General features: G+C 37.7%; 1 protein-coding gene across 4 annotated transcripts in view; it reads left to right on the plus strand.

Annotated features, from left to right (window-relative positions):
* MAP3K2 (mitogen-activated protein kinase kinase kinase 2) overlaps window positions 1-12,163 on the plus strand; it is a 50,085-nt gene extending 37,922 nt beyond the window's left edge. For all 4 annotated transcript variants that reach the window (XM_084523374.1, XM_084523371.1, XM_084523373.1 and 1 more), the window contains 4 exons: window positions 1,008-1,139; window positions 2,425-2,554; window positions 3,410-3,587; window positions 5,218-12,163. In XM_084523374.1, the coding sequence (XP_084379500.1) occupies window positions 1,008-1,139; window positions 2,425-2,554; window positions 3,410-3,587; window positions 5,218-5,443 (666 nt within the window). In that variant the 3' untranslated portion in view covers window positions 5,444-12,163. The remainder of the gene's footprint in view (window positions 1-1,007; window positions 1,140-2,424; window positions 2,555-3,409; window positions 3,588-5,217) is intronic.
* Window positions 12,164-12,319: the final 156 nt, after the last annotated feature.

A 12,319-nucleotide genomic window follows, 5' to 3' on the forward strand; every position in this document is an offset into this window, starting at 1 on the left:
CTATTTTTCCTGCATTAAGACTGTGTTTTATACCATGGTGAGCAAGGCCGGTGAGCAGAGGGTGTAAGCATTGCTGCAGAATTGAGTGGCTACCAGTGATGCTTGCTGCTATTTGTGATGTAAGATCAAGGAGAAGAGCCAAGAATCATTTGTGGTGTTACGTTTTTAATCAAGTAGCAACACCAACTACTCTAGAAATACACAGCACAACTGACTTAGCTTCAGAAGTGTTACAGATAAAATATTGTAGTCTCTCCAGTGGCAACAGTTTTGTGACCTCACTCACCATATTATTTTGTAATATGTACCTTTCAATGTCAAAAATGTTTTCCTTCTAAATTCAGAAGTATGAGGATATCAGCAATAGTCTGTGATGGATAAGTCAGTTTTAATGAAAGGCTTCTGGGTGAAATCCGGAATAGAATAAAGTGGGTTAGTAGAGTTTTTAGCATCTTACTGTAGAGTCTTTCAAAATATCTTCTGTTGACAAAATTTTTGGTAGTTAGGTTAGTTCTGAAGAAAGCACCATATGTGTTAATGTATTTGCATATTGTTTTTCATGACTACAATATCAAGCAGTCCTCAGAGGCATTTTTAAAGTATGGTCTGTCAGTTGACATTCCAGAATAGTTGAGAAATAAGGCTAATTATTCCAGCCTTAAAATAAATTAATTAAATGGGAGTTTTGTGATATGTTACATAAGGATTGGTGAGTTAATACACATCTTGATATCTGTGCTCTGGAACAGATATAACTTCAAAGAAATACAATGAGAAGGGCAAGCAATTTATAGAAAACATCTTTTTTTTTTCTTCATTTTGCTCAAACTAATGATGTTATTTTCTGATTACAAAATTTGTAAACTTTACATAACCTCCAAGAGTGTTTTGTATGTACAGCAGTACATACTGTTCTGCTTAAGAAAAATGAAATCCAAAATCCAGAACATTATTTTAATATTACTAAACGATCATGGTGTAAATCTTGTTTGCTTTTTTCCTTGTAGGAAGTAAATGCACTTGAATGTGAGATTCAGCTGCTGAAAAATCTGCTGCATGAAAGAATTGTTCAGTATTACGGCTTCTTGAGAGACCCACCAGAAAGGACACTCTCTATATTCATGGAATATATGCCTGGGGTAAGCAAGAGAACCAGTCCAGTTCAACCATCGTTTCTACATGATGTAATAAGCATGGCTTTTGCAGAAGTGCACATAGATCGTAAAGATACGTTCAAGTTAAAACAATAGCCAAAGATGGGTACCAAAAGATGCTTCCAACAGTCTCACTCTGTCTTCTCTGTGTTTTCAGAATTGCTGTGGTTTGTACCATGCATTTGATTTTGGTATGAGAAGTGCCTAGCATTGTCTTTGAGAAAACAGCATTATTCTTAAACTCTTGGATTTCCTTGAATGTTAATATTTCTTTTTACTGTGCTTCACTTTGTGCTGTTTGAGTAGTCATCATCTCAACTATTCTCAGTTATTCTTAAAAAAGGAAAGGTAGCTAAGAGAGGTGTGGGAATAGGTGCAGATGGAAAACCTTGGTTCTTGTGTTTTGGTTTTTTTTTTGTTTTGTTTTGTTTTGCATAGCACTTGAATGCATGAACATGCTGAACTGTTCTACTTTCACTGGTTTGGTAAAAAAAATAAATAAATAAATAAAAAAAAAAATACATTCAGGTTAGAAAACTGTAGATACTAATTTTCTCACCAAGTGGAGACAGAGAGCTAAATAAAATGTGCTCTTATAAAAACATAGGATCTACATTTCTGAATAGTAACAGCATTGTACTTCACTGTAAGACTCCACAGAAGAAAAGTGTTTTTTTTTCAGGTGAGTTCTGGGCTTTGTTTTGGGGGGATTCTTCAGTTCTTCTGAGATTTGAAAGACAGTACCACAGAAGTAATCTGTGATTAACAGAGCCAGGTTATACAAAGATAGCTTCAAAACCATGAGGTTTTAATTTAACGTTATTTTAAGCCAACACTTTAAGCACTGTCTTCCAGTTTGTGATGTTTTTCTTGACAACTTTTTTTTTCCCCAAGTAGAAACTAGCCCGTATAAACACCATCTGTTTCGTCCGACTTGAGTATCATCATTTAACCATCAAAAGAACTGGGAGTAGTGTTTGACTGCAAATAGTGCTGTTCTCTTTTTCTGTACAACATGCTGGCACTATTCAGCTACTTGATAGTTGTAAAGTTAATAGCTTAATATTTCAATACATGACTTCTCTCTTCAGCCTCATCTGAGTAAAAGTATTTTCTCAGTGGAGACAAAACTGTTTGTGCTTTAAGATGATCTAGAAAGTCCTGAAACGTCTGCATTTCAGGCATAATCTTCATTGAAGTTTAACAGCAGTAGTATTGGGCCACTTGTGATCCTACAAATGTTACAGTGTTTTGTACTTCTTTGCCATAGGGTTCCATCAAAGACCAATTGAAATCATACGGAGCACTCACAGAGAATGTGACTCGTAAATATACACGACAAATTTTGGAAGGAGTTCACTATTTGCACAGTAATATGATTGTCCATCGAGATATTAAAGGTAAGAAGGAGGATAGTTCTGTGTACAGCTCAGTGCTCTTCGCTATGAACTATGTTCTTGCCTTTTCACTAAAATTTAATTAAATTTGAGATGACAAAATACTGACTTGATATCAGTGTGATTGCTTTCCAGTGTTATTCTTGTCACTGTTGTAAAATGAGTCTGTTCTAGCAGATCTCTGACAATGTTTCCCTAGTCTCCATCTGCAAAGCATTCATAATGAATTTTGTTCTGATTTTATTTTAGTGTAAGTAATTTGAATATATCAAAAGATCATGTAATTACAAATAGATGGAGTATGCAGAGGAAAGCAGCATGATTTGAAAATATTTATTTTTACGGAGTTTTGTTTCTATCAATTACACAGAAATTACCCAGCACTTCACTGTTACAAGAAATGACTGGCAGAGGTGACTTTCCTGACCCAAATGACTCAAACTTCTTCCATGTTCCTGCCAGGAAACTGATATCTTTACTTTTTCAGATAGAGATAGGTAACTTATAAGTGCTGCAAAAGCACATTATGAATATGTGGGAAGATGGTGAAGTGCAAAATATGCGTGTGGAACAACACCGTTGTCTTCCCTAAAACACTTACGATTTTTCTGTTGCTTTGTATCAATAGTATTTTCCAAAAAATATTTGAATGTCAATGACATTTTTTGCATGCTTATGCAAATAAGTGTTTTGAGCTACTCTGTGACATAGTTTAAGATTTTACTTTAATGTGGTGTCAAGACATCTGTAGCAGTGTGAAAATTTCCCATTTCATTTTCTCAAGAAGGCTTTACAGAGTGACTGAAGTTTCCTGGAGAAGGAAAACAAAACAACACCAAAGTGTTTTTTTCCTTCCAGGAGCAAATATTCTGCGAGATTCAGCAGGCAATGTGAAGCTGGGTGACTTTGGTGCCAGCAAACGACTCCAGACTATCTGTCTGTCTGGTACAGGAATGAAGTCTGTCACAGGAACTCCGTACTGGATGAGTCCAGAAGTTATCAGTGGAGAAGGGTACGGCAGAAAAGCAGACATCTGGTATGTTACAAAACTTCTTTACCAAAGTGCATGATTTCAGAAGGGGCTCTTTATCATCCAGAGTTGGAGTGTTTTATTCTGGGGTTTAAGCTGAAGAAGGGGACAAGTGTGAGCACTGGCAGTCGTGTTTGGAGCACGTAACGCTGACATCTGGGAATTGTTGGTTTGGCAGTTCCCGAGCCTGTTAATTTAGGGGTCATACGAAAATCCTGTGAACTAACCTTGCATGAAGTTAGGATTAACAGACTGCTTGGAAATCCTGCAGAGTTACTGGGTGAAAGCAACATGTAAAGCTCTGAAGCATCAGTAAAATCAGTGTCCTCTAAATTAATACTTTGCTTAATTGAATTTTATCACTGAAATACCTCCAATGCAAAGCGTTAAAATGCTCCCTTAAAACATGAGCACATAGGAATGAATTAGCTAGATTTAAATGGGAGATTGGGTATGGGGGGAGAGGGGAGGTTTTTGTAAGTTACTACATTTTTAAGAATTAAAAAGGGAAAGATTTCCAGAACGAACATGAGTGTAACACATCGCATAAGGTAACTTAGCGCAGGCCCAATGGACAGATCCTTTTGGCCATTACACTCCTTACACTGTGTGTGCTCTGAACACAGTGGACTGGGTAGGCAGCAGTAGGTGTGCAGAGGCAGTAACATTTTGTTTTAAAAGAAACCAATTTCTGTCCAACCAACAGCAATATTTTCAGTGTCAGGAAAATTCACTTAGCCTGCTTCAGATCACTTCGTAATTATTCTGCTCTACTTGAACGATAGAACAATTGGCATTTGACCTGTTCATTGCTGAAGTATTTGTACCAAGGTCAATGCTTGTTTTTTGATGGGGAAAATTATGGTTAAAACTAAGAAGAAATACTGAAGTGAGACTTCTGTCATTCAGTAAATTGTTATTGTGTAAAGAAATGAGCCTCTGTCTAACCAAGTAACTTCTTGGAAATTGAGAAATTTGTCCAACCTCTCCATTTGGCAGTATCGTTCATGTGTTACTGGAAGAGGCTGCTATTGCAGGGCTTATGGAACAGACTTTTCCTGGACATTTGCATGCCCTTCTGCCTTCATAAATCATTTAAACATCAGCTTTGTGTACAAAGATAGTTTAAGAACTTAAAACTTTGTTTCACAATCCATTTTAGTATCTTTAGCTAGAAGAGGAAGACGCTACTGAAGGATGGTTTTAAACTTTTTTTTCTTCCATGTTAGGTTTTTATCCCACTAACTGGGGACAAGTGCGTTTCTAACGAGCTAACAAAATACACAGTGTACTCTGCCTTTCAAGCATTCCTGTTGCTTTGCATTTCCATTAAGGACTTAATGAGCAAGAAAGCTTTCAAGTGCATTCAAATCCTGCAGGTGTCTGAAGAGCTGGAGCACTGGGCTTGCGTGGTGCTCTTGGCCTCTGTCAGCCTGCTGAGCGCTGAGACGTGAACCTGCAGGGTTCTGGTGTCTGGTCGCAGCCCAGGCAGTGTTGTCCAGAGAAAGACCTGGGTATCTCTTCTCTGAGGTAGCAGCTCTGGGCCCATGGTGTTTAGTAGCGACCTGATGTTTCTTGCATTCCCAGAGAGCACGATTCTGTTGTAACCTGCTGTCTCATTTTGCCTCTGTTTCAGGAGCGTAGGTTGTACAGTGGTAGAAATGCTCACTGAGAAGCCCCCGTGGGCAGAATTCGAAGCTATGGCTGCCATCTTTAAGATTGCCACTCAGCCAACCAATCCCCAGTTACCACCTCATGTCTCAGACCATGCTCGGGATTTCTTGAAAAGGATTTTTATCGAGGCCAAGTTGCGACCATTTGCAGATGAACTGCTAAGACACACGTTTGCACACTATCACTAACAGCCTGCCTCAAGTCAGCTTGCGTCTACTGCATTTATTTTCTATTTGACTGCACTTTTATTTTTTATCTTTTACAAAAAAAAAAGGAGAAAAAAAGACAAGAGAGAGAACGCGTTCTCTTGAATCTTTGTTTCACTTAGATTGTAAACAATCTGAATTTTGTATCTAAAATGAGAATCTTCCCTTCCCTGCTCCCACCAGGACTAGAACTTCTTGTTTCTATAATGTACTGATGTGGTTCGTGTAGATAAAGCACTTTAGTACATATTTGTTCCTTATTTAAAGGGGGAAAAAAAAAAGAAATGATTTGGATAGTCAGGAACTGTGTGACTTTTTCTGACACTGCTGACAGACTCAGGGTGCAGGGAAAAATAGACATGCAGCTAGAGGACAAAAAGGTTACTTCTCTGTGATTGTTCTTTATATTATAGGTACTTGCAACAGAGAGTTCGAAGTTCTTATATTTTAACGTTTTAATCAGTTCTAGCATTTTGTAATTTAAGCTGGATCATGTGGTTCTGAGAGTTAATTATAAAGCTGGAAGAACTTGGAACTCTTTGTACAAAAGCATGTCTAACTGGTACTTCTATGTGACCAAAAGAAAATAATAAAAAAGAATTCAATACTGATGTACTAGAGATGTTGGTGTAGAACTATCCTGTCTTTATAGGAAAAGAATTACAGGTAAACAGATTATGGACCCAGACTCCTAGGAACTTAGCATGCTGTAAGGGGAAAATTTCTGCAATAGAAAAGGGGTAGCTGTTGGATGTAAATAATTGGGAGAATGTCTCCTGCTGTATCTGCCAAAGAGAATCCTCTGTTGCATAAGCTTGGAGGGAGACAATTACCTTAGATAAGAAATAAGTGGTGTTCAGAGAGTTCTCCTCCACAATCCCATGAACGTTTGGGGGAGAGAGGAGTGACAAATCCTTCTGCAGTATGTGTGTTACATGATTCAAAATGACCTATAGGAAATAATGTCTTCAAAGCTGTCGAGGGGCGCTAGGATGGAATGTATGTCAACATCAAGTGCCTGAATAATATAAAGTTCTTCCCATTATGCACTATAAGCATTGCTTTAGTAACACAGTTCAGTCATCTAGGATGTATTGACAATTCCTAAAATAAAATTAAACTTCTTTGAACACTAGGAGTAAGTCACTGAGAAAGATAAGACTCCAGTTATACTTCTCATGAGGCAACAATGAACAAGGAGGCACAGCACAAGAGATTGTATGAAGGATAGGCCAAAAGTGCAGAGCGCCAGCAACTGAATAACATGAGCGGGATTACTGCAGCCCAATAATCCAGTTGATCGGTGTTTTTTCAGATTTCCAACTCTCATAAAATGGACATTAATCCTCTTTCTCAAAGAGAATAATAAAAGAACAAAGGCAAAACTCTGAAATAGTCCTTCTCAATAGAGAAGTTCAGGTACTGATCAGGTACAGTTAACAACCAAATTTCACACTAGAAAAGTCAAGCTCTCGTATTTTTGTAGAATACAACATAAATAATTTAAAAAAGGAATTTGGAAATAAATTATTGGACTACAGAACTGAATTAATGTATACTGTTTGGATGATTCATTGCTTGCTTTTGTTTTATAAAAACAGAGCAGGCAGATGCTGTGAACCTTGTCTACTCTGACAAGACTCTACATTATTGTCCCCAGGCTCCACTCTGTTTTGTATCTTCAGAGGACTACCAGAATTATGAAATACATGGAGACAGAGTAATAAATTTACCTATTCTCATGCTAATTAACTCATGAGATTTCTGAATTTATCCTGTTAACTTCCAAATTTTTTTTACAAGGGCATAATCAGGAGTATGGATCTATCCTAATCACTTTACCTGTAGTGGAGTAAGAATGAATTTTGTGCCACCTCTCCTGACACTGAGAGTGGTGGCCTCCAGTTTGTGAGCATTGTACCCTGTTTATAATTTTCTCAGTCAGGGTGCACATCTGTGCAAGGTTTCCTGAGCATGGGAGGGGACAATCCTGACCAGGGAAAACTTAAAAGGCTGAAAGGAAAGTCTGCTTGTACTGACTTTTTGGGAGGGTTGGGGGGTGGGGGGGGCTCTCTGTCACTAGATAAAAGCTATGAAAGCAGACTTTAAGGAGAATGTGCGTGTGCTCTGCTGTAAAGGACCTTTGCTTTATAAGCAAAATGTAGTGACAGCAGGGGTGGGAGGGTTAATGTAGAGCCTAATAGTTTATGTAGCTAATTTAAAGATCATATAACCGAAATGATTGATTTCAAGCAGATTAAGAAGGTACCAAAACCAAGGTGAAAATGTATATAAAAATCAGTAGTGGACAGTGATACCTGAAAAGGAAATTTTGTATTACCAAAAAAGGACATTAAAGGGAAAATGTAACCAGGTTTATCTGTAGCATTCATAACATTTAAAGATACTATTCTAAAAAGAAACTGCACTCTCTGAAGCTTGAAAATTTTCAGAATCTAGTTTTCTAATACTGTGTCCTTTTTGTGAGACAGTGCTGGCTGATGTATATTGCAATACCACTTTCTCATTGTGAATTTAATTACTGAATAATTGAGTTTGCTGCTTTTGTGCCTTTTCTAAAAACGGCATTCAGTCATGACAAGGGTAAGCATTTTGGAACCAAAAAAAAAGAACTTGCAGAGCACATATCAGAAAGCCGCTGCAGTAAAGACAGCACTTCTTAAATACAGACAACTTTTTGTCAGCTCCAGCAATGCTAGTAAAATGTTATTAATTTGACCAGGATTAGGCCTTAGCTGTGTTTGTTTTGTTTTGTTTTATTTTTTTACTGTGTGGAGAATTTGTCCACTGACCTAAGCAACTTACAGTAAATTTAGATGATTATCACTATAAATGCTTTGAGCTAGAAGTAATGATGAAGCTAAATCAGACCTTTTACCAGAAGATTAGTTGATACTTATCCCCTTGCATGATGCACTTCAGTGTTGTTGTGTTGGGTAAAGCAATTTGTATTAAATAATGTAATGCCTCTGTGTACAGTGCCTGTACAACACTTTGTTGACCACTGGCATGATAATGGACAAACCCTTGCTCTAAAATTCCAGAGGGTGCATGGAATTGCATGCTTGAAACTCCACTGGAGGAGGTTTGCTGAGATGAGGCCCCTTCTCAGCTCACTATTTATGGTATCTTATTAGCAAAGACACCAGCATTTTAGAATCATCAGTTGTTCTTCATTGTTGAGTCCAATTACCAGAAAATGCTCATGAAAATAGCACTGTTGCAAGGATATGATTTGTTTTTCTGTAAATGCCACGATGGAGCTGTGCTCCCCAAAAGTAAGAATCAAGGTTCACCGTGATTGTGTATTTACAAAGGATTTATTTATCTACTAATTAATTTTATGTCGTCTGTTTTACATATTAAGTAACAAAAGTTAAGCTGTTTCTGTAATGTGCTTTTAATGGTGGGACTCTGTCCTGTTAAACTAACAGTCATGTTAGAGCAAGTTTTATTTTTAATTTAGGTGATAGAAATATCCATGCAAGAACTTAAAGTATGGATCTATTAACTTCATTCAACTTACTTTGACTTCTTGACAGTTTAAATTTAGTCTAAAATTTTTAACCGAATTTGCAATTCCAATTGCAGCCTAACAGTCCTTTGTAACAAAATGAAAAGTTATTCATTTGTGTTTTTTTTTTTTTTTTTCCCCTTAGGTAGTGCCTTTTTATCTGTATGCCTTAATTTTGTTCCTCTTGAGCAGCATATTGAAATGCTATGGCTGTCATACAACTCCGTGTCACCAAATTGGGATTAGAGTGTATTTTGAAGTGCCCAAACCAGAATTCACATAACTGCATTAAAAAGTGTACTTTAGTTATAATCTGCTGCAGTCTTTTTACATTGAGAATTTGAAAAAGTGATTTTTGGAGCACTTCCTGAGTGCTTCCTATGCTTGCACAGGTTTCATATTTGCATTTTGGAGACTGTATGCTGTTATGCATACCACAGAAAAGACGTGTTTCCATTCACAGAATCACAATTACAGCTGAGATTTAGCTTCCTAGCTCTGGGTACGAGACTCTGGGTTTCCTGTAGAGTACTTAGCAGATGTGAAATTCTAGTTGGTACATTAGTAAACGCGGTACTGTAATAAAAGTTGTTTACTTTCAGTACACAGGAATATTGTCTAAGCAAATCAACAGACTTCTCAGTGAAGCTGATATTGTTTCCATTAAGTTCTTTCCTGTTTTCTTTTTTGGAAAATCCTAATCCTGCCGTTGTCTTGACTGAAAGCCTTCTTGCAGCACCTGTAGGTACAGCGCAGTATAGCAAGCCATTCTTTCAGATGATATAGAGCAAACTGTAACTGCAGCTTCAGAGACTTGAGCAAATTGGTCAGATCTACAGTTATTTATAGTTAATTTCTTTTTAATCTTGAAAATCTGTCACGCATATAGAAAAGCAGAATTTGTGTGCTTGAATGTAAGTCTGTATGGTGTTTCTGGAAAAGCGAAAGTATTACTGCTGGTATCATTTCTTGCTGGTAACTTGCTGTCTTGTGTTAATGACAAGCCTGCAGTGTAAAACCACATAGAATTACCAAAGCTTTTCTATTCCCATATACATATAGCCAAAAGCGATGTTTCACGGATTAGTACTGTTACTTATAGATACACATACTTATATATCCACCAGTAAGCTTATTGCTAACTGAATAAAGCAGGTACTAGTAAATAGACACCTCCCATGTTTAAAACATTTGGGTGTTTATATTTGCTGTTTCGATGCACAAAATTCATGACAGCATTAAAAGGAAAAGGTTTTGTTTTTTTTTTTTTTTTTAATAACTCTTTTTAACTTTATCTTATTTTTGTTCTTCTAAAAATAAGGCATAAGCTCGGTGACTAAACCTGGTGACTTTTTGTAGCCAGGCTTGAGCTTTGGGACATTTGAGGAACGCCATCAAGATAAGTAGATTTGTGACCTGAATTGCTCTGTGCACCATAGTAAGAACTTTTCAAAGCTGCTGGGAAGGAGTCTGCTTTACACCAGAGCCAGATGTCACCCACAGCTACCTGGGTGTACGCTGCCTTCAGGAGGAGCCACAAACCCACACCACAGGGGGCAGAACTGCTACCAGCCTGGTTGCTAAATCGGTACTCTATCAGAATACAAAGGAACTCTTTTCATTTCCAACCCCTCAGTTTATTTTTCTAATTGGCATAACCTAAATGCTGGTTAGGTGGCGGCCACCGAGAGCTCCCCATTAGTGCTGGAACTGATGCAGTGCAGCTTTAGCACCCGGCCCTGTGCCATGAAGCGGGGTGCAGCAGCTGGGGTGGTTCTGTGGGACCCCCTGCCCCATGTAGGGGGCACGGCCCCGTCTGCACCACACACAGCAGCTGCCTGGCTTTTCTAGCAATAGATATCTGTACTTGTACTTGAGGGGTAGGATGGATGGAGAAAGTAAAATTTCTCATCCTTCAAAGAAACAATGCGAGCAGTCTCGCTTTGGTTAGGTCTTAGGTTTTCATAAACTTACTTTCAAGGGAGAGGAACTGGATAAAAATACATTAAATTTGTACCTCGGGGTTCAGTCCTTATTTTGAGTCCACTGATGAGGATTGGAGGGCAGGGTCTTCTGTCAAGAGATACAAGGAAAAGGACACTTTAAGTGGATATTCCCAGGAAATATTTCAGTTGTTCACGTCACTTACCCCAATAATAGCTGATCCTTTTCCCCAATGGTTATTTAATGTGGGTTTAAAAAGAAAGGTTGTGTTTTCTTTTCTGAACCGGCATCGTCTTGCCAGTTCCCTAGTGTTTGTTTCTCGTTAATAGCAGTGTAAAGGTGGTGTCACCCCCAAATCTTTAACGGTTTATCAAAGCCTAGCGTCTGTCATCTCAGACCTCACAGGAGTCATATAAAGGAATATCACTGTATATACGTGGAGGAGACATAGGTAAATCGGAACGTAGACTTTTAGTTTTCATGAAGCTATGAATACAAATTTGTAAATTTTCTCTTGATCTAATGTACATTTTTATGTAGCCATTAAATTCTCTATTTAATCTATCAGTTTCTCACTGTAAATGTTTTTACTCTCAGTTGAATGCTGGGCACAGTTTGTAATGTATGTACACAAAGGTGTTTTTTTCTATCAACGTTGACTTTTTTGCACATTTTTGGAAATATTTAATTTGTACACTGATTTAATACTCTGACCAATTGTTGATGGGTGTATGAGAATCACGTGTGTGTGCAATGTACTACTGTCTGGATGTATGGTTTTTTATTACTTTTGAGATGTTGCTATCAGTAACTGCACTGCTGTTGCTGCTTTACATGGAATATCTTGTGTATAAAAAAAAAAGGAAAAAAAAAATTAAAAAACTAGCCTATGGTTATCTTGGTTGAGGAACTCAGGAGCCGAGCGTCGCTTGCCAGTTCCCTCTGTGTCTGCGGTGACTGTGTGTGTATATATCCCAGTAATCTTATTCCACAATTTCATTTCTACATTTTTATGAACTTGTTTTTTAAGGGTACTATGTTTAGTTAGAATAATTAAATATATAAAAGCTTTGAGAGATAATTTACTAGATGAATATATTTTCAGCTGGCTGATGTTCAGAATATTTTTTTAATTTTTCGTTTTTAACCATTCAAAATGTATTTGTATTTCCAGAATCAGACACGAATTGTACTTAGAAATATATTAAAACACTGTAGGGACAGCTGTGTGCCTAAGAGTTTTGTATTAATATTAAAAAAAAAGGAAAAACAAATCAACCTTTCCTCCCCCCTCCCCCGCTCCCCCTCAGCCCCTTCCCGCCTTTTCCCCTCAGCCCGTTCCCGCCTCTCCCCTCCGGAAGTGACGCAGCCCCTGGCGG

This window comes from Aythya ferina, assembly GCF_964211825.1.
Source record: "Aythya ferina genome assembly, chromosome: 6".
Taxonomy (NCBI): domain Eukaryota; kingdom Metazoa; phylum Chordata; class Aves; order Anseriformes; family Anatidae; genus Aythya; species Aythya ferina.